Raw genomic sequence first — 27,722 nt, 5'->3', positions numbered from 1 at the left:
AAGTGCACAGAGACTGAGTGCTGAATTCTGTTGCTCACATTAGCCTTTTGTTTTTTTGCTGCACCGTCTTCTCTTCACCTTATGTCCCTTGTGTCTCTCACACCTCTTCTTTTCCATATCTTTACATTTCTTTCTCCTTCCCCAAAGACCAAGAGTCTCCCTCGACCGTTGTAGTCATCCTGCGCTCACTCTCATACTCTTCGCCCACCACCTCCATTCCGTTCCTCCTCCTCCTCCCCCACCGGAGACTCGCGCCGGCCTAGCCAGGCAATGCTAACACTTTTGTCAGGGTGATTAATAGCGTGCTCGATTGTCGTTAATTCACTGGCTAATGACTGGAGGGAGCGAGAAAAAGAGAGGAGCAGGAGCAAGGCTAAAGAGTAATAGACTCATGTATCGGTGTATGCTGCGTCCAGTCTGCCAAACCACACTGACTAACACAGACACACACTCAGCATGCACACACACCCAAGTGCATCCATGTCGGCTAAGAAATCTGTTGGCCATGAATTCCCTCTCTAGATTTTCATCTAACTATGATAATGAGGCAGGTCAGGACATATAGATATTACTGAGGTGGACGCAACACGATATTGACCAAGATCCAGTAAGATTTTATTGAAATCAGTGTAAAAAATGTGATTATTATTTCACATTTTACACATTAAAGACAATATAAACCCATCCTAAAATAAAAAGTTAAACGGAATAAAGTGCCCTGCTTCGGAAAAATACATGCACACATACAGACGCACAAGTCAAACCTCTCTTTTCCCTGGTTAATTAGAATAGATGGGTTTGTTCTGAACACTGTCTGCCTTGGTACTCCCCTAGCTGCTGTCTGGCCTCCCGAATGGCCTGCTAAATGAAGCTGCACAAGAAGTGGGTGTAGGGACTCTCTCTCACACCCACACACTCACACACAGACACACACACCTAGAGACTCACTTATAGAAACGGAAAAAGAGATCGACAAAGCACAGTGCGAGAGTCTGTTCCTGAAAAGTGGAATCTTTGAAAGCAACCATACGTTCTGTTATTCTGTTGCCTTAGAAGTGACGTTTTTAGATACATTAAATAAAAACTGCGATAAATTATTTGCCTCTAGATTTGATTGATTTCCATTACTTCTGTGGATAGTGACTGTGCTGACTACCTTCCACCGGTAGTGAGGATGTCTTCATAAATCAGACTCACCTTTAGATCTCAGTGAAGCTGTAAAATTAATTCAAGAATTGCTTTCCATGGTGGTGAAAATTTGACTGTGGCGTTTGACATTCAAACTTTGCTTCACCGCCTTGTTTGTGCAGATGTGCTCTGAGTGTTGACGATGACTCCGGTTTGGTCCCACTGTCCTCCAACTGGCTCCTTCGTTCAGTAGCCTCGGAGGATTGGAAATATAAAACATTTAGCAGTTACGCTGATTTATCTTAGCGCTGACTTTGGCGTCCTCTTTAGCAAAGCAATGGTCTGATACATTAAAGTAATGAGAATAGTTTTCTTCTGCCTGAATTGTTTGTTATTCATTCTGATGCTCAGTTTAAAATAGCTGATTTATGTGGTCTCGGTTATTGTGACGTGTAAATGTAAAGGGTTTTGCTTAGTTTTCGCTGTTAAATCATGTGTAGTCTATTCACTGTTGTTTGATTCCTTCTTTTCACCTTCTTCTTCTTTTGCACTCAGTATTCTTCCTGTTTTATCCACCTCCTTTCTTCCCCCTTCTCCCTCCTCTCTCCATCCCCACCCCCTGGGTGATGTTTGCAACTCAATTTGGCAAATGTAACTCAATATTGATTATTATTAATATTTATCATGTTTGTGAACATGTTTTCCTAGTGCTATTAATCTGCCCTGTTAATAAATGTCTGCAGCAGCCTGGTCCCCAGGGTCCCCTGGGACTACAGGGCCACCACACACACTTATACACGCACACGCAAAAACACACCTGCTCTCAGCTGCAGGAGGTTGCCTGCTGTCTCCTACTTGCCTGGAGGCTTGATCTCAGTGTATACACAGACTCACACATGCACTTTATTGGAGGATGGAATGGCTCTGGGCTGCTCAGCACAAATGACACATCAATACATCAGCCATGTTGTATTGATGCTACACACAAACATAAAAATGCACACTCACTCTCTCCATTCTGAGCTGCAGTGACCAAAGACTTCTAGCCTTATAGTCATAGGCAGTAAGTGATGAGTCTCAGACAAAGAGACACCAATATTAAAGTAAATGTTCTAAATTCTGCCAAAAAACAAGGTCATTGGATCAGGATGTGTGGATATGAACCTTTTAAGAAATGGAAATTAAATTTCCGTTTTGTTCTCACAATATTTTAGTCATGTTAGCGCTTAAAGAAATAAAAACCACCCACTTTTTTACCACACTTTTCATCAATGACATAAGCATCGTAAACTGTGGCTTGTAAAAATGCAAACTTAATAATAAAATAATTAAGTCCTATAGTTTGAGTATGTTATTGCTGAGATTGTTGCAAAGCAAACAATCCCAGTATATGTTGCTGTCGGATAAATTCTTTATTATAGTTATTATTGTTATTGCGTAATTATCTGCAGCATTACATGAGCAACCCTGTGGAGGGGAAACGGGCCTTCAGATGGTGCATTGGCCTTTTTCTCTCTTTCTTTTTCTTTCTGTCTTTCTTTCCTTCTTACTTTCCACCTATTCCAAAGTAGCTGTGTTGTAGTTTTAAGTGTTGCTTGGAAATGCTCCCTGGTGCTTTTACAAGGGGAAACAGTGTGGTGTTCTTGCTCGGAGAGGCTTTCTCATATTGTAGATGATCGTGCCCCCAATGCTCGCTCACTAGTTCCACCCGCATGGAAATGCACAAACCTTCTCCACTGAATGCCCTCCTTTGGCCGCCTCGTCACATGCTTCCATTTACACATCATTTTGGGTATATGGTACCCCAGTGTCACTGTGGAAAAAATCACTATTGTACACTTTTCTTTCTTTCTTTCTTTCTTTCTTTTACTGCTCACTCTTTCTACCTTTTAATTTGCCCCTGTTTGATTTTTTACAGCTGCATCCCTCCTGTTTTAAATAGGGAAGTGGGGGTGGTGGGTGGCGGTAGTGGTGGTGGTGGTGGGGGACTCTCTTTGTGAAGACAGAATCATCAAAAGCCTTACTACAGTGGAACAGGTACCAATATCCCTCTGTAGCCCTGTGACGCAGCTAAGTGGGACCACATTGACACAATATAGTGGCACAGGCAGCAGATTACACTTGGCTTTGCACACTGCCCCACATGCACACAGAGCTCCCATATCAAAATGTTTGGTCATTTATTGCTCAACCATCTAGCTATTTTTCATATCTGTCATGGCCCACACAGTCTCCCTCTGCCTTGATTTTTTTTAAAAAATGTTTTCATTCAGCAGACTATCTTTTCCCCCCATATTTGGAGTCTCTGCTGGATTTTGCATAGTTTTGCCTTTCCCCTGGATATTGTCTTTTCATCGGTGGCTGGCTTTCTTTTTGAATTAAACCAGATCAATTTACGGCCAGCCAAAAGATGCAGTCTCTGTGTGTACTGGAGAAGGCAGCGAGAGAAATAGGATGTGTGTGCTTTATAATGGCCATCAATGGGACACACACACACACACACACACACACACACACACACATTTCTTTCCTCTCTCTTTTAATGTTATCATAGCCACAGCCATGACCTCACCATGCTGCTTATACACCTGGCTCTGAATAATCGGGCTATTTTTGGCATCTGTCCTATCCTGTACTGTGCAGTTCTTTTTCTGTTCAATATGTGTATCCCTTCCTAACAAGAAAAAAATGCACCTTCGAGCAACAGCTTTACAAAGATTTGTAATTTTTGTTTTTTTATTTTCACTAAAGGCATGACTGCTTACTCTGCAGGAATTTAGCTGGTCTTTATTATATGCATTAGCTCCTTTCTCAGACTTCGTGTATGCCGTCAGTGTTGTTTCCTCCTGCTCTTCAGACTACATCGATAATACCGCTCAGTCCATATGCCACAAGGCACATGTGTTTGTGTGCGTCCAGGCAGACGGCAGAAAATTACTCCAGATCTCTATCTTTATGCATTTAAGTCTAGAGTGCTCTGATTAAACACAACCACAGAACAATTTGCCTTTTGCAAGGCCCTCCGATTAAACCACTGATTTTCAGCAAGTTATTTTGTTATGGCAACGCTGATTACAATGTTATCAGCATTTCATATTTTATTATTTTTATTAAAAAAAAATCCTCAGTAGCTTCTTCTAATCTTGAATGGAAAGAACATGTTTTCTTTAATATCTTGTGCTATTGTTGTTTCCTTGTTGTTGCAATAAATAGTTGATGGTGTCAGATGTGTACTTTAGGGTAGTGACTGTAAATGCTATATCTGTGTCATATCTTGTTCTTTCCCTTTGACATGTAGTAATTATGAGATATCATCTTTACCTACAACACCATCTGATCTCTTGCGCATGTGTTTTGAGTACAGTAACAGCTCCTTCAGTTGCAAACAGATGTGTGTTTGTGTGATACCCCGCATCTGTTCATACGTGCCCTAAAATCTTTGTTATTGCAAGCCATGCTACAAAGCAAAGAGCTCCGTTTATGGCACGCATTTACAATTTATCAAATAAATGGGATGCCTTCATGTGGCCTGTGCCTGGCTCTCAGGCAGAGCAGAGTAGTTTTCCACTGGAATAACAGCCGCTGAACAAGCAGCCCATTGTAGCCATGGCCAGCACCGGGACCCCCAAGGTGCGAATTAATGATTGACCCCTGATGTAATCAGGATAAATAGCTCCCCGTAAAAGAGAAAGAGATGGCGTAGGGGAACAGAGAGAGAAAGAACAACATAAGGAGCCAGGGAGAGGAAGGCACTATCTGGCCTGGGTGTTTTTTAAGAAGCCCTTAGGGAGGTGAACCTAACATCTCTTTCTGGGACGTTTGAGACCCAGAGCTAACACACAGCTGTTTAAAAGCAGCTCAGTCATCAGTTGCTGGACTCTTTGTCTTTTCCTCTTTGTTTTCTTTCTCACCCTTCGACTTATGAGCCTGCTTTGTTTTCTCATTTGCAGTTTCTTTTTTTCATCATCAGTCGAACATGGTGTTACAGAAAGCCAAAGAACATTCGTCTCTGGTCTCACATGCTTTAAAAAAAATTGTTTTCTTTTTAGGAATTCACAAAGTTACGACTGAAAGTTGAACATGTTTAATATCACACCGTGTTTGCCATTTCCGCTGTGGTTTACTGCACCATGCATCTCACAAAAGATGTTTTGTTCATTAAGATTAAGAGGAACTTTTATTTTGCTTCCCTTCTCTTTGTTACTCAATTATTTGACGTAGTGATCTGTGCATTTCGGGGGGGGGGGGGTTGTTCATAGGGGCTCTTAAAGCCAAATGGTATTTAATAGATTTTCCGAGGCTGTCTCTCTGCTTGTCAAAATTGCTCTCAATGGGTCAAGTGCCAGTGAGAGTGGGGGAGTGAACAGAAAGAGAGAGAGGGAGAGAGTGAGTGAAAAAAAAAAGTTTAACAGTCTGAAAACACTTTTGATTGTGTGGAAGGAGCAGCAGATAGGGCTGAGTTATAAAACTTTAATTGATCTGTGAAAAGTGGAAGCTACTGCTGGCTCACATGTTCCAATGCTTAATTGCACGCCTGGTCTGAATCCCCATGAAACAGTGATCATTAAAAAACGGGTTCCCTTCCAGTCAAAATCACTGGGATGACGCAAAATCACTAATAAAAGGCTGACTTTTACTGCTTCAGCTTTATGTGATAAGTTACCCAAATGTATGTGGACAAGCTGCAGGTTTGCCAGGCTCTGAAAAGCCCTCGTCACATGTTTCACATTTCGCATTTTAAAGTTACATGTCTAATTACAAGATAGCAAAAAAAGGTAACCACTGCACATTGTGTGCTTTTCTAGTCTTTCTGTAACGACGGTTGTTATTTGGATTCCCTAACAGCATATTCTGCCTGTATTTCTCTGCCTTTCTGACCTAACATAACACAGAAACAGCATTTTAGAATGAGTAAACTCACGGAAATAAAACATCCCAATTGTTAATTGAATTCAACTTGCATCATTTTTTTTAATTAAAACCTCTCATTACAAAATAATATACTTCCACACACTAACAAGCACATTTTTAAAATGTCATGTTGCAGCTCCAGTTAAAACCTGGGCAGCGACGACAGGCTTGGCAGCAGGCTAGATGGAGGTTAGGAGGGGGGAAAGCGCTTGATTGGAACCACTCCTGCTGTAATTTTGGGCCTAGTTGGCCTGCTGATTGCCAGTCCCTGTGTTTAGATAGTAAAACTGCAGTGGTACTTTGACTTAAGACACCAGGACTGTCTAGAGAGGGATAACAAAGAGACGTGTATAGATGTGCTTAAGAAAACACAGAGACACAAACATAGGTACAGATCTGTTGAGGGCTGGATTGAAAAATGTGCATTTATTTCATATTTGTAAGCTTTCTTCTCCCTGGATGCCATTTGTCCTGATTCAAATTCCAATGTTATGCTATTTACGAAGGAAAATTATTACACATCTTAGCTTTACTAAAAACTTGATATGCCGCACTAAAAAGCCTCTACTCAAAAACAGCCTAAGGGAATGACACTCACCAAAAGGCTCTAGTGCATACAAACTTTCATTTTACACAATAAATGCCTGAATTATACAATATGAAAAACAAAATCATGAAATTTGAAGTTACCAAAACCATACTTGCTGTTCTTGTTTTCACTCATGTCAGAAGGGCGGGATCCTGGAGCGCTGGCACAATCATGCTGTCAGGTCTTAGATGTGAAAATAATAATGGGCGACGAGGCCCACCAGGTCAATGATAGATATAACGAATTATTTGTAAGATGAGTCCTGGCAGGACGTGGTGACCACGATTAAACTGAGAACTATTCCCACGAAGGACTTGGCCACTATCGCTGTGTTTCAGGCTGTTCTCAGATAACCTCTGGAAAATCAGTGAACTAAGCATTTTGTTGCTGAAGCCAGTCAGATGGATAAGTACGACTTTCTGAGGACCACTAAATTTCCTCATTGTGCTGTGTGGTTTGCCGACAATTTAGAGGTTAGGACATTGAGGTGCATTTTGTAACTTAAGGCCAAGAACTCCTTGGATGCGTAGTATGCCTCTGGGTTTGGAAATATGATTTACAGTATTTCAATTTCTGTCTTCAATTCCAGGGAAGCTATTCACATAAATTTATGGCTAAAACCAGATTTCTCTTCCCGTCTATATAGCTGGCATGGGAATCCAGGAGGTTACACATCCTTTGTGACATCTCTGTGTGTATCTTTGTCTTGTAGATGACAGTGAGCCAGTGGAGAGCATGTATGACACAGAGGCTGATCTGCCAGGTTTAGCGGCTGGCAGCGGAGGTGGCGCCGACAGCCCAGAAGACGACGCAGAAGACGGCATCATCAACATGTCCCCCTTGCCCTCACCGACTCCCTCCCATCCAAACAGCAACCACCACCACCTGCTACACCCCCATATCTATGCCTCCCACCACCACCATCTCCACAACAATAGCAGCAGCAGCAATGACCAGGACTTCACCACACCCAAGGAGGGCTCGCCCTATGAGGCGCCTGTCTACATTCCCGATGACATTCCCATTCCCAGTGAACTGGAGCTGCGGGAGTCCTCTGTGCCTGGCGCAGGTCTAGGTGTATGGGCAAAGACCCGCATAGGTGCTGGTGAGAGGTTTGGTCTGCACAGCACAAAGCATCATGTGGCCACAGGCAAAGACAGTTCCTTTGGATGGGAGGTAGGAACTATCACAGGTTCTCTGTGCAGTCATTATAGTTGCTGTTCTTTTAATTAGTTTTATTTTATTTCACATAAACTGTGAGTCCCTTTTAATCCGCTACTGGTAACGCAGTACAACACAGTAAGACACGGAGCTAAATAGAAGTGAAGAAAGTAACTAAAGCAATGAGGCACTTTTCAGCTTTCACATTTCCTCAAGAGAATCTGTCTCATCACCATAGATACCCATTCTGTTTCCATCATGTGTATGATTGAACCTCATCTTTGATTGTCGCATACACTCAAAGTCATACGCGCACAACACACTTATCCAGAATTCCGGCAGAGCAGCGTAGCAATGTCAAATGGAAAAATCTGGCTGATTAGCAGTGGTATCAGCTTTTCTGGGCGTCGGTCTGAAGCGAGCAGACTCATTTGGTCACGGCATCTGATATGGAAATGGAAGAAGCGTGGCCCAGTGCGGTGGCGGCATATTGAACTATTAATTTTCATTTCAACATGACATTAGAGGATATTGAAGTTGCTTCAGTAAGCTCATTAAGGGAAAAAAGAAACTCCTGGTCTCTGTCTCTCTCCGTCTCTGTCTCGCTTTCTCAAATGCCTAATTAGAGGTGAAATATGCTGGCCTGCTTTTCGTTTCACTGACTCCTTGACTGTTCGTTTTTCAGGAGGACGGTCATTCACGTAGTCTCATATTACATTCATACATAACAAAGGATAGAAGCTTGGACAAGTTAATCATTGGAACATCATTCTGAAAAGGGCTTGATGTGATTGAATTAGACACCAGCAGCTGATGGGCACAGTTAAAAAAAAACTTTAACCAACAAAGCAGGGAATTTTTGAGAATGTTGCCATGGTTTCATGCTTTATACTATGCAATACATAGTTCAAATGGCTCATGTTGATAAAATACCAGTCAGATGAAAATTATGTAGATAAATTAACAAAAGAATCCCATCATAGTTTCAGTCTGAAGAAGTCTTTTTTTCAGCCACGTTTTCTTCTCAGCAGTTGTAGGAGGATGCAGACGATTAAAACACTCAGGCACACGCTATGTGGCAGTGTGCCAGGGTGAACATATTCCTTTTTAAACTTTGTATTATGGCCAGCCATTTGGGGTGCAAGAGGCTTCTCTCCAAAAGCTACACACTCCCCACAGCGCTCATGTTTTCTCTCAGTTTTCCCTCCTCCTTCCCTTTTTTTCTCCCCGGACACCCGGCTAATGCATATTCATCAGCATCGCTTCAGCTCTTTTGCTTTAGGATGAGGCTGACTTAAGCTCTAAAGAGACACATCCACACATCCCCACCAAAGTGCCCTGGCAAAAACACTTGCACCTGGCCTAAAAAAGGAAGAAACTCAGAAACTCAAATTTTACACTCTGTCTACTCCTTTAAAATTCAATTCAATTCAATTGTATTTATATAGCGCCAAATAACAACAAAAGTCACCTCAAGGCGCTTTATACTCTACAGTAGATATGAGGAACATACAGTATATCTCAGCATGTTGAAGGATATTACAAAGATAGTTTTCTGTTCATTTATCAGTTTCAGTTTCATAAGCCACCCGGAAAGGTATGTATGCGAACACAGCCAAGACTCAGCTGATGCTGGAACGTTTTGGCGTTTTGTGACATTTTCAATATACTCTTTCTAGATCAGTATGCATGTTGCTATTAGCTTGAGGTCAGCTTTATTTCTCTTCAAGGTAAAATCTTTGATCTCTGCCTCCCAACCTGTCAAAAGAGAACAATAATTCCATCTTCTCTTCTTTCTCCTTCTGAATAGCCGTTGGAGGACTGACCCTGGCTCAGGGTGTATTATTTTTTAAAGATATCCTGTCTGGGCTGTGGGCTGGAAATCTTCAGAGGCTCTTCTCTCCCAGACTCTTATCACAGATAGTCATAACAGTCAGCCTGTTGATAGTCATCAACAGACTCCCTTAGGAGTCCCATACACCCCATTTCTCCCCCCGTTCACCATCTACTCATCTACTGCCCCTGGTCTTAGACAAATAGACAGGCGAGGGAGTGACAGAACCTTGGCTAAGTACAGAAAGATGTAAGTGGACACGAGAAGACTTGATGCTTTTTGATAGAGGGAAACCGTAAAATGTGAAACCCCAAAATGTTTCAAACAACATCAAAAATGCAGGAAGAAAACACGAGTGTTCGTTAAAGGTCTGTTGTGTGTTGTAACAGTCCCCTGCCAAAACGCAGTGATGTGCTATGAAAGATAATAGAAGAAGTCACCCGAGACCTTTGTGTGTGATAGTATCTAACCAAGACCTCATATGTTAGAACTCAGCAGGTACTGTGACAGTTTAGATCAAAAGCTGAATGTAATTATCAGAGTGATTATCTTTGTATAACTGTGCTTCCACTTTATCTAAAAATTAGTAAATTCATGATGTTGGGTGAACCCCAAAGGCACCACCGCTCCTCCCCCCAAACAATCTTGGTTTCTTCTTGATGACAGCCTAATTTTAAGTTATAGAATTATGTAAAACTCAAAGGATATTGATTAAACTGTAAGTGAAGCCCTGTCAATCCTAAGAAAACAAAATTTCTAAAATTGCAGTCATAAGGTTTTCACCCATCAATAGTGATATTATAATCCATCTGCAGCAGCATTGCTGCATCCAAAACAGCTCAAATACACCGTCTACATTTTTGTGGATTTTTGACTTTATTTTTTATTTGTTCTTTTTTACTAAGACTGGCAATAACTCATCATGTTGGCTTTGTAAGCTCTGTGGTCTACCAGTGAACCCAAACAGCTCAGTCACATGCTCGATGCTTTAGTGCTCTCTGGATCTCTGAGTAAAAGCTTAAGATGGGTGCAGAGAAACACGGGGTAATAGAAAGAGAGAGTGAAAGGTTAGGAACAACAGAAAGAAGAAAGGGAAAGGCAGAGAGGAAGCCTGCTATTGTCTGTCCTGGGGCACTGGGAACTGGAAGAGGTGTTAACTCAGACTCATTTTAGTGAGACGGACAGCTCAATCTAAGAGCTGCTTCGCTGCAGGCCATGGCCATTCTCTTCTGTCTCAGATGCCCTCTCTGGGCCAGCACTGAGTCATCCATTTAAAAACCATTATGCTCCCCCTTTAGCTAAACATGATAGAACGCCAGAGCCCCAGGTCCACCTTATGTGTGTGTGTGTCTCTGGTTGGGTGTGTAGGACTGCTAACCCCTGAGGATAGGAAGGCAAGCAGAGAGAGGCAAGGCCCACAGAGAGTCCAGTGTAGGGATCTAACTGTCAGAGCGGCTGCTGCTATTATCTAACTGGTAGATTGGCTTGACTTGTCTATTGATAGAGACATGTCGCCATACAGTAGCTGGAGGTATTGTGTTCTTCACTGATTGGCACTGACTAGACTGTATGATCATACTCCCGTAGTGCTCAGATGGCAGGAGGCATATGGGCAACACATCTGTGGTTGTTTTTGGCAGCCACACATGTTAATAAAAAATTTACATTTACTATAGAGCTAGGAAAGCTACTAACAGTGTTCCATATAGAAGTCAAGAGATAAAAGGTTAAAAATGCATGCAATGACTTTGGTCTTTGGGAAAAAAAAAATACATAAAATCAAATCGCTGTTTGTATTATGAACATTTGTTAAGAAAACAAACCGTGCGACCAAGCCCTTTCAGTGCGATATTAATGGTGTTTGCACATTCTCCTTGCCCTGTGATCACTGGGCGTATCTTTGCACCTCTGAATCATGGCTTTTAAAACTCACCTATTTGGTTTGTCTTTTCTCTCTATCTTTTGTTTCTCCAGATTGTGCTTGCTATCTCACCAAGTTTTTGCGTGAAGGTCACACATCGAACCTCGCAGCACATTCTCACCAACTTTGCGAAGACAGAGCCATTTGCTTGTCTATTTGCTACCATTTAATGCTCATGCAATTAGCTGTTGTTGATGTTCTGGCTTATTAAGTTTACGGGATTTAAATATTCCACAGTGGAATACATTAAAGAGGATTATTGTGCATTTTTACATTTTGATATGCGCATTGATGCTGACCCTTTGGACAAAGTCAGCGCATATGTTTTGACATATAGAAATGTGTGCTTTAGAGTCCATTGAGTGGACCTTGGGATGACTTTGTTGCCAGGCAAACTTCCTTGTCCCTGTCCGTCATTCTTTTTCTGTTTACTTTTTGTGGGGTGATTTTCCATATCAGTATCATTTATCCAGTGATGTGTGGAAAGAGGTGAAAAGAATGCTAGCTCTTCTGTTTAGCCAGTTATTGACTTAGTGATAGGCTAAGTCTTCTGGCGGGCACTATAATGTCGCCTACGTCCTACGTGACAGATACCCATCCAGCTATGGCAGGATGTATCTCCCTCACCATGTGTCAGGCACTTAATAAATCATGTCACAGCTCAATTCTTTATTGTTCATAACCTAATCGCTGAGCTTAGCTAAGACCTTCTTTTCAAATGCTTTGGAGGAGAAGTCCTGGCGCACCCTGACACTTATCTGTCCCGACCCACTTCTTGTGTCTTGAAGTGTTTGCTTGGCTTTTGTGTTTTGCCCGAGGAGGGCAGATGGCCAAGTTCTTATGCCCCACAGGGCACTCAAGGTGCAGCTTGCAGCTTGTCTGATCTGTTTGCCTTTCACAGGAAGGTGTTCGTTATCTTGATGTTTACCCTTAAGGTGACTGGCACTGAGCTGATAGAGCAGAAACTGCATGACTCTACCTGAGGACAGCAGACACATCAAGCAAAAGGATAATGTGAGTGTCACGGCACTTGTAAAGGTGTGAAGGTGGTTTATTAAACACAAAATAAAAATAGGCAAACGGAGAATGAGCTAAACTATACTGGGAACAACTAACTACTGAACACGAACCAGAACACAAACCTGAAGGAAGATAGACGATGGTATATGATGGTGACAGCAGGGAGAACACACGAATGGAACATGGTAGAAACACAGACGGACCAGACCACTACTACAGCAGAAGACACGACTTAAATACACTCAGAGAAACACAGGGAGATTACACACAGGTGGGGGACACAGCTGGGAGTAATTAACGAGACGAGACAAGGGAGGTAAACTGAACACACACCCACACGAGACGCAGACCTTCACAATAAAACAGGAACAAGACATCACTACACAAAGACGCAGACCAGATGCAGAACTAAACCCACATAAAACATGAGAACACAAACCCTGTGAACAAAACCCTAAACCAGAACCGCAGTAATATAATCTATCGTAAATAATCGAAACACCAGAGAACCCCAAAACACTCCATAATGCAAAAATAAACCCAAAACATAATAAACTTAAAATGCTGGGTCGAACCGACCCAGAACCGTGACAGTGAAAGATAGAGAGAAAGAGCAACAAGTCTCTGAGTCATTTCCTGGTTGATTTGGCTCATGCGTTTTGCAGTTTTTGCACAATGACAACCATGCTCTGATGTAACAGTTGTGTTAAAGATCACATTAACCAAAACACTGGAAACAATATCATTACATTTGTTTTCAATCTGAATGTCATGGTTAAACTGACACCATGTAGGTTATTGTCTGGCAACTCTTCATGTAAATATATTCATTATCATGTCTTTTAGTTATCAAATGAAGACCATGCTCTGAGAACCATGTGGCCTTGAGCTGAAAGTACTTCTTAGCTGGAATAATGGCAGACCATGTTAGCTTCATCTCCTCAGATTTTGCTTTGTTGGAAAGTAAAAGGGAGTTATGTTTTTAAATTTCACATTCTCATAACCCATCGAGAAAAATAGCCGCTAATATCATACAGTTATGAAGCTAGTTGTGACTAACATCTTCTGTCTTACACCAACTATTATCAATGCAATTTGGGGAAACTAAATTTTACACAGCATTGGCACAAAAAACATAAAATTATTGATTAGAGACTACTGATCCTAGATTAGTTGTAAAACACATATTGTTGAGTTTTGCTACATTAAATCTTTGCCAAGGATCTCTAGTAATTATTGTTATTTTTTAGAAAAAAGTATTCCCAACATTTAATAAAGCAGTGAAAAAAAATATAAATACTGAATTTTACTGCTGTAATTAAAAATAAATTGCAATATTGAATCTTTTGATCCAAGGAGTGTTATTAAAACCTCAAGATTCTGAAAACTATACATATATACAAAAATTGCACGTACAGTTTTCGTGATGCTCATATGAAATCATTTGTTAACATAAGGAGTTAGTTTAGCACACGTGCCTACAGTCCCACATCATAATGAAAGGGATATCAATTCTGTGGTTTCTAATAACAGTATTGACCAACACTATGTGGTTTTCTGTCGTCGTTATTTGACTTTGACAGAAACCCCAAGTTTACACACGGAGCAAAAACACCAAAGCGAGAGGGAGTGTAACACCACAAGTCCTGGGCCTGTGCTGTAATATCTTCCATTCAGATTCATTTTATGTAGGTTTTAAACATGCCATTAGCCAATTTAATCCAATTTTCCCAGCTTTCGGAGCACTCCAATGGAACAGATTCCGTCTAATATTAAACATATGGTATCCGTTGCCCCTGGAAACGACACAGCAGAGCAGCTTTTTTTTTATAGGGACCTGTTAAAGACAAGCCTCCTGTGTCCCAGTGCAAACCATTATCAGTTATGTTCAATGAACATTGTAATTGATAACGAGGAAGCAGGGCAGCAAATTAAATGTCAGGTTTGATTAGAAGCCTGATGCCTTATCATTTGTTCATAACTCGTTGCCAACATCTGTTAATTAGTTAATAAATTAATCAGCTGGGCTCAGATGAAAAGTGGACAGGCTCCTGAGGAAGTACACAGGGCAAAGTCATCTATCTTTGAAGGAAGTAGAACTCAACAAATATTGTCTCAGGGATTTGGACTGTTTTTACTTGGTCACTGGTTTCAGACCTCAGCCACTTGAGCCAAGCAGTCTCAGTGGATCCTCTTGTTTGCCTGAACAATCTCCTCACACATTCACACCACAGTGCTATCTTTTATTACGCGAGGCTTTCTTTTACAGTCATGCTTTAAACTTTAATTCAAAAAACCCTCACACCAGGGCATCAGTAGTCTGTGGTGAAGCACAGGTAACTGCCGTCCAATCCTCTCCTGCCCCGCTCTTTCACTGTGTTTTCAGAGGAACCCCATCGTTCATCATTCCTCCGATGAATAGTCCCATCAGTTACAGCCTCGAGGCAGAAGCACACAATGACACTGTTCTTTGCTTCACTGGAAGATGATGACATTTGTCAAATGCTGTTTTTGTTGGTATTTAGAATTATGCTCTTCTGAAGAAATGGCCTTCTGTGCTTTCAGAATTTTTGCTTGTCTACAGAAGACGAGGTGCGAGTCCTCCAATGCGAGACCATTGCCGGTTCCAGATCACTCACTTTCTTTCATTTTCACTCACTTTCCCCCTTTCTTTCGCCCTCTCTCTCCATTTAAATCTCAATCCCTTATGCTGCTTAACATTTCTGCGACTCAAGCTGGAGGTGGTGACCTAATAATCAGGTTCCCGTGGCTGTTGTGATTACCATTTTCCATAATCAGATACACAACATGGCCCAAACGCCTTAGCTGTAGGAATACTTATTTTCATTAGCTTCTTAAGGCTCCTGTGCTGTACTGTAGAAGAATTGAGCTCGGTGCATGAGAAGTCAGCCTTGGAGGAAAATGAAACACACAGCTGTGCCTTTTAATTACTTTTTATTAGGTGCAAAGACTAGCCTTCTACACAGTGTGTGTCTTTGTCAGAGTTAAACAGGAGTATAAAGATCCCTCATGAGCATATGATTGACCATAGAAGGAGACATAGGACTCGTATTGACCAGTAATTTCATTATGAAATTAAAAAAAAGGTTCAGTTAACTTTTCTGTTCTCTGGTTTTGCAAGTGTTTTTGCTTTTAAGATCTTCAGAAAAATATTAATATTAGTCTCGGTATGTAATGCAGTGTGATTTAACACATATATGTACAGCCATGAAAACTGTACAAAACTATGTAGTAATACATCCACACAAGCATAAAGAGGCAGAGCCGGGTTAAAAAAAAAAAAAACCTTCTCCAAAGTTTTTCTTTCCTTTACTCAGTTACGTAGCATAACAGGGTAGAGTTAGAAGCAAAGCACCATGACGACATTAGATCTGAAAACAGTGTTGAATTATTGAAGTGTCAAACATGCTCGGACTTCTTTACTTTGGAAAGTCTCTGGAATCACTTCGGTGATTTTTTTTTTTTTTTTTTTTTGCTCATTTTTTCCACTACTGTCATTTAGAGCAAGACCCGGCGTCTTGTCAGCATGAGACAACATGGAGGTTTTGACAGAATCATGATTTATAGGCACCTGCACAGTGCGTCTTGTGCATGCAGATGTTCATGTCCACATTTATGTTAATTATCTTGGGCACTGGTCCATCCTCCTAAAATCACAATTCTCCCAATAAAGACAAGATCCCCTAAGCAGTTTGTTTTAACATCTTAATTTAGTGCGAGATCTGCTGTCAAGATGACAAATAACATTTCAAATAGAGGGTTCTCAGACATTTAATTGATAATTTTATCCCCTCATTTGATTTATTTGCATTCTTCTGAAAACCAGTCATTGTAAATCTCGAGGTTTGTTGTGCATTATGAAGCTCGAGTGCAGTTGTGTGGTCGTTAATGTTTCTTATTGTCCTCATCTGAGAGCAACTACACAAATGTAGAACAGACTGAAAAGAGTTTATACATGTATTGTTAAATACTGAGTGATTTGCAGCTAGAAATGTTTATGAAGGAACTCCCTGCTTGTTTTTCTGGTAAATTTGGCCTTCTTTAACCAGATTGATTCATCATGGCTGAAACCTAAAGAAGGGTTGGTGTTTTGAGTGAGCGTGAAGACAATCAGCCACGTGAAATTAAATATACTCATAAAGACACTTTTACTTTCATCTGTTTTTGAGGTCAAAAATTGTTACCAACAGAGGAGCAGACACAGAAATAAACAGCAAGTGGAGCTAACAAAAAAATAAGCAAATGAGCACAAATCTGAGTTCTGTTAGCTGAGTTCAGTTTGGATGTGTGCAAAGAAAGGGTGGCTGAAAGAGGCTAACTTGGCTTGTGCAAATCTTCTTAATGCTCCGAGCGGTGTACTGCAAGCCCCTCGGTCCTCCTGTCCTTGATAAATGTCATATGATTCTGCTCTGTGCCACTCTGTCTTGAGAGGAGGTGACCTGATGTCGGTGCAACTGGTACACAGTGGTACCGAGCATGCCACCTCAGAAGGCTGGATAAAGAAAACTGCAAAGGATTCTGCTTCTCTGAGACGCTAATAGGTCTGAGCCATGTGAAGTTAAGCAATTATGCCAAACAACAGAACAAAAGCAAAGCACTGTCATACTGCTGGAGTGTGGGACTGTGTGGCCTTAGGTGCACATAATACCAGCATTCAACTTACAGGACAGTCATTTGGAATTACAATCTGTCCAGGTTTAACTTCTTCCATAATAATCAAACATTCAAATTTTTAATACGATTAAACAGGTGATTAAAAAAAAATAGCGAGAGACTTATTATATAATGTTATGTTTGCTTTTATTTTATTGAGTTCTTTGTGTTTCTGGTGACAAAGCTTGCTCCCCTCTGCTGGCCGAGACCTCACAGTGGCACTTTCTGATGCCAAGTGCGAGTGTTTATAATGTGCAGCTGAGCATGTTTCTTCAGAGAGAGTGTCAGACTTTTTACTACTGTAGAGACACATACAGTGTGTACAGTGCAAGAGCATGCCAACTAATGCACAAAGCACTCACACATTTTTCACATACGCATGGATTCACACGAAGCTTACCAAACTACTCAAGTAACACAAGTCAGCACTTTTCTAACCCTTCGTCTTCTTCTTCTCCCGTGGAGTGGGCTGAGTGGGACAGGAATCCCACCATAACTTGTTTTTTTTTTGACACTATCCGTTCAATTTTCTTTCACCCCCTTTTTTGTTGCTTTACACCTAATTGTATAAGTTTCACATCTCGTGTTGAGCAGTACACTTAAAACACTTATGTCCAGTTCTAATGCTCACAGGTAGGAGACTGCGGTCTCCTTTTACATGCCATTGTACTGTCGAGTGTTAATCTCTGTGCTTTCATGTGCTTTTATGACAAAATACACGACACGCTTTAATTATACCAAGATTACACACTCAGATCTTTTCTTTTGTGAGTCATTGATTTTTCAACCTTCGTTCTCAACCTTACACGGCCTCTCGCGCTATTTCTCCTCCTTTTCTTTCTGCTCCATCCTCCTCTTTTCCTGCCCTCCGGGGTCCCAGTGCTTCTAATTCGGCCTTATCAGTGAAGTAATTTAGCTGCCACAGCTTGGGTTTCTGTCGCGCGGCGAGTGGCCCCATTGTCCTGCCCTGCTGTTGCTGAGATAAACCCTCAGATTGAACAAAGTCCGCGCTGACCTTTACAAACTCCCAAATCTCACAGTGTATACCCCTCCAACAGAGATTCTCTCTACCTCAAGGCCTTTTCTTTGGGTGGCAGGGCTTTGGGCACATCAACCGGGAGGAGGAAGGTGAAGGAGGGTGTGTGCGTGGGTATGTGTGTGAAAGAGTGAAAGTGTGTGGGGTTAGGGTGGATTGAGTGAGCGTGAGATGGACAAGGGAGAGGGATTAAGATGGCTGACTGAGCCTGTCTATATTTCCAATGGCACTTCGCTCTAAGAGGGAGGCAGAGAATAGAAAAAAATGCACTGCAAACAAAGCATTCAAGTGTGCATTTTACAGACTCCTTCAGACTGATGAAGGGAGCTTTGAAGAGCAACATTATCTGTCCTTTGTCCAATGCAAAAATATGATTTCTCTTTGATGTACAAAGTGAGTTTGTGGTTGTTTTGCTTTTTGTCCGAAACAGCTCATTGAAAGAATTGTGGCAAATGCTCAGTTGATCCCCATGTCTTACGTCCATTGTTTTTTATCATGTCCTTCATTCCTTGGCAGACAGCCCAGGAGGAGTCTGTTGGGATTTTTTGCTTTGACCCACAGTGAAACGACTAGAGTGGAACGGTTTAAGCCAAGTGGTTTGGGCAGTGGGGAGGTGGGGTCACTGCTGTGACAGCGAGGTTTGGGCCACAATGCAGCAGAAGTACCCTCTCCACTGTGAACTACTGTCATCCTTCAGAAGCCACTCAACTAGCTCTCCACAGTGCAAATCCTTTCTCTTCTCTATTCCAGCTGTCTGTCTGTCAGTTAGACACAGGACCTCATCAAAAGGCTTTGGAGTCGGGATTGAGGAAGACTGTGGAGGGAGGCAGGGTGGGAGGGGAGAGAGGAGGGGAAAAAAAGTGCTGTTACTGTAGTGGGTGGCAATGCTAAGCAAGGTAGCATGCCATGGGCGGGGAAAGGAGCTTCACACGGTTATAAGTTCAGGTGTGAGAATAGTTGGTGATGGAGGATTGGAGTCAATCTACACATCCCTCCATTTGGCACGGCAACCCATTGTGCATCCCACTCTCTATCCCTCCATCCGTCCTGCTTCCTTTCCACCTCCCCCCACTCACAGCCACCTGCCTGCAAGCCACCACCAGTGTTCCCAGGGAGATGAGCGCCATGGAGAAGAAGGCCCACAAGGGATTAACTTTTCACATGGCTTGGAGTCCTCGTCTCAAAAGACCTGACAACCCCAGACGGCTTGATTAAAAAAGAAAAGAAGAGAAGAGGAAAGGAAAGGAAAGGGGGAGGGCAAAGGAGGAGGAGAAGAGGGGGAATTCTTCACATGATGGCCCTGAGAGAGGGATTTTGGATATTGGGTGTCTTTTTTTTTCTTCGTCCAAAGCCCCCATGTCTTGGTTGAGAATGAGCAAATTGTTCCTCCTGTTCTTTCACCATTCCCTGTGTTGCCCAGCCTAAAGATGTGGGTGGGCATCCACTCACATTATTGACTCCATAAGGAAAGCCTATGGCTAAAAGAAAGAAATCATGGAAGTGGCAGCTTTTGATTACACGTTTCATCCTCTTTTATTCTTCTTTTGCCAAATATACATCAAGAAGAAGATATAATACAATATTCAGTGATCAGCTGCAGCTCGATACAACTATATGATAACGTCACAATGTATTTATCCATCGTTAATCTATTATCAAAACCCTTCTGTTGTTCTGTGTATGTCAGCATTGCATTACAGGCAAGGAAGACATTGGCAGAGAGAGTCGGCCAACCGTTGCCGGCTTAAAGTTCTAGTGTTCAAGTGGCAAGGCGCCCTATTTCCCCTCACTCTATCCCAGATAAATTGGGCATCTCAGGTTTGTCTGTGAGAAAGAGAGGACAAAAATCAAAACAAATGCTCCCACTGAAGTGAAGATGGGAGTAGGGTTGACTTTCCTCTCTGGCTAACGGATCAGCAACTCAACCTTGCGGGATAGCGGGCCACTTTATACCTCCCATCTTGTCCAAGTAACAGAGTGGCCCGACAGAGAGGTCAAGAAAGGTAGCAGGGTATCATTTTACAGATCACCACTCACCCTCTGGCTTCCTCCACATGGCTCACTTACCCTCTTCTCATCTCCACTGCTGGGATAGACTCACCCTCTCTTCCCACACCCCTCGGGCAGGACACAAACATTCATTGAAAACGGTTTCGTGGAAGTTGCATCCACTTTCTCTCTAAGGTTGCTGGCTGATCACATCAACAACATCCTCGAAATTCCCTCATTTCATCAGTTATTTAATCAGTTATTCTGTTATTTATTTTTTCAGCTCGAACTTTATTGATTTATTTGGCATTCTTTGACTTACAAGCAACAATATGTTTGAGGTAGGAACAAAAAAAAAAAAAAAACAGAAATAAAACACAGAATGTGACAGGAACAACAAACACCACACCACACTTATTTCTGATTACTTTTGTAGTAGCTGCAATGTTTTAGTCATTTCAGCTATCACTGCAAGAAATATCAGGAAACGTCATAGCTAACTGAATAATTTCACTCTGATATCAATCCAGATTTGTATTGAATAAATCTGCCCAGTATGGCCCTAGACTCCAGCAAGGTTCTGGACCTGTTTTGTGTGCACTTAACTTTAATTTAAAGCTGATTTCCATCCTCCAGGATATTTTAGACATTCTTTCTGTGTGGACAGAACAACTGTAATATTACAGTGATCTACAGGTAGCTGTTGATTTTTATCCCAAGAAACATATCTTAAACCAACATAGAAAACATGACATGTCCAGTTAAGTATGAGAAACTTAATAAAAGCATTTAATTAAATACATTTTATTTAAATATCAATAATAACTGTTGTGTATTAAATATCTGAATGTGTGATAAAAAAAAACAAAACAAGAATAATGCAAAATGTCAGATTGTGTCTTAATCATAATCGTAAAGCAAATAATTGTGGAAGTTATGGACAAACTTTAGAAAAAAATACACACGCAGTCTCACAGTATGAGCAGTAGGGCTGCACTCTGTGTTAATGTGCGAAAAAGTAACAGAAGTATGTAAAGTGTGTGACCTCTAATGATACCCACACAGAGCTTGAACCCCCGCTATTCCTAAAGTGACAAAAATGACAGAGGAGATATGATACACTGACTCATATTCTTCTGACCCTCACACTAAATCAGTATCCAATCAGTATTTCTTTGTCTGAGCACCCCTTTCCTGCAGCACAGCTATCATTAAGTGACTCATTTAGGCCATCACATGTGTAGCCTGCTGGTGGCTTTTAATGGGGAATGTTCTTTCTACTGTAATGCATGCTGAAGTAGCTGGGGCTAATGTGACCCCTATAGTTTGGCACTGCATTAGTGCCAGAAGACCCAGCAGTGAGCCTTTAACCTGGGGACGACAGGGCCATGATTATGTTCACCGCAGGGTAGGCTTGGCCAGAGGACAGTCAGCGATACACACAAAAGGATATGCCTACAGTGACTTACGCAGACACAAGGGTAATTACTAGCTTATTCTCTATAAGTTAGTTATATCTGTAGTCATACATGACCAACTTTTAGTTCAGAGAGCCGGCCCCTCTTGTCTTTATAGGGTAACTTAAAAAAAAGCACTTAGAAATGTATGTACACAAGTATCTTTCCTTTTCCTTTGTGCAACTTGTTGTTGATTTTAATTTTTGAACATGAATAGAAAAGTAAGTAAGCATGCTAGGATATGCAAACACATAAAAAAGATCTAGCTCACATAAAATTGGCACACTTACGCTGCCTGTCCCATTTCCCTTTCACCACTTTAACAGCTCTAAAGTTACCGTGTTTACTGTCTCTGTTCACTTACTCTTTCTCTCACTGTCCCTCTTGGACACAGACACCAACACACACACAGACACACACACACACGGAGGTTCCAATCGTATTTCAAGATAATTCTCTCTGCTCTTGCTCTTCTTGTCTCAGTATCCTGAGCCACTAGACACTGAATGGACCACAGGGAAAGCTGATCTCACAGACAGACACACACGGTGCATGCACACATACGTGCACACTCACAAAGCTGCGTGTGGTCCCACCATTTCAATCGTCACCATGTTTTCTAATGCTTCATCAGGTCCCATGGTCAGGGTCTCGGACTTAAGACTAATCTTTTAAATTCCCTTCACTGTTTCATTCCCTTTTGTCTGATCAGAAGTCACTTGCCCACCTTTATCACTTTCTCTTCTACTCTGTCTTTTGCGAGGCTTTGTCCCTGTGTGACTGTCGAAGGTTTGGTTGTTTTCTTTTCCATCTTACTCTCTGCTCTTTCTGTTTTCTTCCTTCTCCTGTTCGCGCTTTGCATAATTTAAATCAGAATTCCCATGTGAGTACCTTGCTCTTGACCTAGCTTAGAAAGCTCCTGATTGCTTTAATAGCAGTCTTTGGACCTGGAAGGTGGGTGTCTTTAAGGAACTCTGGTGAGAATCATGTGTGTGTAGTGCGTACTACCAAAGGGTGGTTGATTGGAACTGACCTCAAGAGTGTCAGGGGAAAAAGAAGCACAAATATGCAAAGTAGGCGTGTGTGCTTGCATAATTGGGCCAGAGAGGAATACAGCAAGGTCAAGTAGAACAAATGGTCAGTGGAGTGAACACTATGAGTCTATTAAAAAAAAAAAAAAAACACCTCACAATATGCATATGCATGTTCAAGGGGTACTGGTCACTTTGATGTTAGAAAGAGGATGCTGTGATGGAGAAAGTTGTCAGTGCTGTTCCTACTCAGGGATGAGTAGCGACTTATGGTTTGTATTGCAAAGCTTCTAAATGGAAATGAGTGTATGAAGTATAGCATTGATGAAATAAAAAAAAAGAGGCTTTGTGTTTTGTGGGCTTACCTTTGGTAGAGTGCAATTTAAAATTTCAGCCGGAATACACAAAAGTATAAAAGCAAGGCGGCGTGCTTTGCAGAAGAGGCACAAGTGTGCACAAGGCTAAGTCCTTCAACAGTGGGATTGCCCTAGCATTAGCAAAAGTCAGGAGGCCCAAAGTAAGCCCAGCTAAGGTTGGGGTGAGGCCTGTCAAACCCAAAGATTGAGTTTGAATTAGGCACACCATTCAAAGCCACTGAAAGGAGTTCCTGAGCCTCCTATTCTCTGCCAGCAAATTGGGAGGAAATCTGGCTATTGTGCAGAGTTTTGAAGAGGCTGCCGATGGGGAGGGGGCTGCACACTGTGCTTACCTATAGACAAAGGGTCCTGGGACATCCAGGAGAGGCTTTGAAATCGCTTTTGGGTAGAGACAGAGGCGGCCTGGAGTAGCTCCTGGTGTGGAAAAGGTCAACAGTTCTCTGTCAATGTAGATACCAAAAAGAAGGAGGCTAAACTTGAGATTTTACAGAATGGAAGCAATATGAATAATTGGAATTCAACAAAAAAGTAAAATTTCTCTCGTTTTGAAAATGTGAAAATATGTCTAATATAGTAGTTATACCGTGTATTTCAGTTAGTTCAGTTCAATTGATGCTCTTTTCATAATCAATTAACAAACACGGGCTTTAAAGTGGTTGATGTCAGCTGAAGTTATTCACACCATTAGGTGCACGTAGTAGATCACAGTGTTGTGTAGTAGAAGAAAGACACACTTCCCAACAGTGGTGCTGAAACTGCACCACTGTGTCCCAACATAACTACATTTCTCCCTCTGAATTAACCTGGTTGTTCATCCAGTGAACTAAATGTTATACAGTACATGGAAAGAACCAAACTGGTATAGCAATAATACAGTAACACTTTTTTAAGTGGCTTAACTCTGTATTTATAAATTAAGACAAAGCAAAAGCACAATAACAAAAGATATTGAGTGTATTTTCTTAAGAAAGGTCCCAAAAAGCAGTAAACCCAACACTAATGTACATCATCAGAGATAACATACTAGCAACGTATTTTATAATATTGTCATAATTTTGTAACACTTGTGAAAAGAAGTGCTAATTGGCATTCTTCAAAACAAAAGTCTGTTTTATTTGTTACTTCATTACAGTTGTATGATATCTAGTTCATAATATGGGGCACCAAGCTACGTGCATACTGTTACATAAATTGGTCGCAATCTAAACACATCTTCAGTTTTCCGTTGTTTCGCTTACCATGGCAGCAGCTGAGCTTCTTATATGTGTGTGAAAAAACTAACAACAAAGCAACTTGTAATGATGATGATGATAATGATGATGGTCTTCTTTTGGCCGCACTTTGATGGATGAGGATTGATGTGACCTTCGCTGAATTGTGTGTGCCTGCATGTGTTTTTGCGTATGAGAGAAGACAGACAATCCCTTAGGCTAAACAGCCCGGATCACCAGACGCACACATAAACACACACGGTTTAATGGGCAGACTTATGCTGCAGCTACCCTCTTCCTGATCAGCAGTGCAGCCCAGGGCTCTTCCGGAGTCTCTCTCCCCTACAAGAGTCCAGCTCCCCACGTCTGGCCTACTATACCAATGCCACCCCTCTCTTCTCATTTTTGTTCTTCCCGCTTCGCTCTCTGTCTCTCGCTCTCTCATTAATCAATGTCAAGCTGTCCAACAACAAGGCCGGCATTCTTTCGGTTCCTTGCATATGTCATTGTGACCCTCCCTCCCCCCACTCCACCAAGTGAGCCGCCACCATCTTCCTTTCACATGGCCGCAGAACTGAAACCAGGGCCCGCTCTGCCAGCTTGAAAGGTCGTCTAGCAAAAGGAAGGGAGAAAGGTGAGGAGGAGGCAGTTTTCTCACTACTGTCTATTCTTCCTTCATTTCTCTGCTTTCACTGAGCTGGGGACAGAAAACAAAGCACCATAGTCTAATATAATTACCTTGAGACGTAGAGGAAAAAAAACAACTTGGGAACAGTCAAGGCATCGGAGGAACGTACATGTCCCCACTGCAAAAACTGACATCGGGGTGACGTCTTTTATATGTCGTTTTTGGGTGTCCAGTTTTGTTCCACTGAAGGGCTTTTTGACATCTACTGAACATCTAGTGTTGACGTCTGTAGACCCTCCATATAGAGGCTATTTACAGTGCAAATATGGTTGTTGTGGACATGTTTTTAACTCATTTTAGACATCATTTTTATACTGCTGTTTTCTTTATGCTACCAGTTAATTTTTCCGTAGCTTTGTTTACACTTTGGATGCTTCTCCACATTATCAAATGCGGCTGAGACAATCAAATTAAGTTATGGGAAAATGATCGGGAACAGTACGCCTCCTTCTGAAATGGGACTAGATCATAACAGTTCTGTGTGAAGGAATGCAGAGTGATCAGCAGACATCTCCAAGCTGGCATGCTAAAACAAAAGTGAACAGCTACACGGTGGATTTTGAGCAGAAATGTCCCCACCTTCTCACAGGCTGTTTACAAAATGTGCTCATCGGCAAAGTCTGTCGGGCAGATAGTCCAGTTCATACATACACACTTGCACAAACTTTCAGTCCAGCTACTGATCACAAGCACATTCAGCTCCTGCTACAATCATGAGCTCTTCACAATAAAACAGGATACTAAAAATCAACCATATATAATGCAAATGCATTGGATCCATCTTCCCTGCTTCTTTCCACTGAGCACCATTATTTGCACAACTCGTCATTAGCCTACAGAAACAGTCAGGATTCTTTCTATCAAGATTTGCCACATCAGGAAAAGATTGTTTTTGCTTTTCTTGAAATTTTAAGGGTCTCTGCAGAAGCAAAAGTGATTAACCTCAATATACTGTCCTTATCAAACAGGAGAAAGGTAAGGAACGCCTTTATATCCCTAATTTCCTTCGGGATTAATAATGTATTCTGATTCTGATTCTGATTCTGATATAGATGAAATTAAACCGATGTTATTCACACTTTCATACACACAGAAACCTCAAAATCAACACCTGCAGCTTTTTTGTGTATCCCATGGGCTGTTTTATGGTTACTGTTACTCATGGGTATCCATTTCATTGTCACAGGATGCAGTTTCTCTTTTTTTCCATACTGTATTTTCAGTATTAACCTAAAAAATGAGCAAACCCCTTCAGAGTCCCTCCTATCACTAATACCCTTTTTAAACACTTAACTGTCCAGGTTTACATTAAATAATGAGGCCACTTCTCGCATGAGCTCCTCAGCATGCTGTTTGTTTATAAAGAAGCAGATTGCCTCCAAATCAGCAATCATTTAATGGGTGGGGGGGCATGTACTTGGAAATCCTTTCTCTCTCTGTGCCCTCCTTCCCAGAGCATCTGTATGTATTTGTTGTACTAATGAATGGAACAAAAGTTTCCGGGGGCCCAGCGTGAGGAGGGAGCAGTCTGTGAGGCAAAACAGTCATGGTGAGCCTGAAGTGGACTCTGCTGAGTGGTCAGTTGCTGTGAGGTTGACAGTGAGAGAACAGTAGACAGCGAGAGTGATGGAGACTTGACCCGGCAACCTCTCCCCTCCAACCCCTCTCTTTCTAAATGATAGATGGCCGGCCCTTCTTCTGCACGTCAAAAGCTTTTGCCCCCTCCAGACCTCCAAGGTCACATGCTTGTTCTTTACACATGTACAAATACACATATGCTCACAAATGGCACATGGAAATACTGATGAAAACACAATCATTCTTTTCATCTGTGCCTGTGGTCAAAGATTCAAACTTCTCAGCTTCAGACTGACTCAAACCTTTCAGCTTTACCTCCAGAACTCGTCATAAACACATATACAGACATGCACACTCAATGTCACTCCCACTGAGACCTTTACCTTCAGGCAGCAGATATGGATTTGTTAAGAGTTAGAGTTAAAAGAATGGACAGACAGATCAGTAGAAGGGCAGGGAGAGAGGCAGAGAACAAGGAGTGTAGACCAGACACTGAGCAGTAAATTACTTTGCCAATCAATCTTTCCCCTGGGTTCCCTTGATGAAAGCTGTCCAAACTTTCCCCCAGCACTAAGTAACCCTCCCACAATTTGTCAGTGGAACGCTGGGAAATAGGATGGACAAACAAGTGGCAAGATTAAATGTTGCTGCAAGGGTAGAGCGAAGGAGAGCAAAAGAGAGAAAAATCAGGAGGTCAAGCTGGAGAGAAAAAGTGTCGTATGTGTGAAGCGAATGGGATGGCAGTGTTTGGATTAACAAAAAAAGAGGGATGTGTAGTGGGATGGAAAGAGACACTCATACGGTATAAAATGTGGGAAACTGTTAAGGAAGATTTGCACTGAGGAATGCATACTATTTTCCTCAATTTGGCTTGGGTAGCTTCTGACACAGACATACACACACTCGCATAAAAGCTTAGGCTCACCGGTCTCCATGGGTGGTACGATTGGGTGATACGCTGTGACTCAAAACATGCCGGGGTGATACATTGTGACTCAAAACATGTGACACCTCCCAATTACAGCATAGAGCAAAGCTAAGACTACAGAGATTTGCAGCTGCCTAAGTTACACATAAAACACATTTTAACTCTCCATTTTTTTTAAAGAAACACTGG

At 41.7% G+C, this 27,722-nt stretch overlaps 1 protein-coding gene across 1 annotated transcript in view; it reads left to right on the top strand.

The window, feature by feature from the left end:
- Positions 1–27,722, top strand: part of prdm16 (PR domain containing 16) — a 174,166-nt gene that overhangs the window by 50,597 nt on the left and 95,847 nt on the right. The window contains 1 exon segment of the mRNA XM_085147031.1: positions 7,341–7,804. Coding sequence (XP_085003157.1) covers positions 7,341–7,804 — 464 coding nt within the window.

This window comes from Neolamprologus multifasciatus, chromosome 20 (genome assembly GCF_963576455.1).
Source record: "Neolamprologus multifasciatus chromosome 20, fNeoMul1.2, whole genome shotgun sequence".
In the NCBI taxonomy this organism is placed as follows: domain Eukaryota; kingdom Metazoa; phylum Chordata; class Actinopteri; order Cichliformes; family Cichlidae; genus Neolamprologus; species Neolamprologus multifasciatus.
This window is presented reverse-complemented; position numbering and strand designations above follow the sequence as displayed.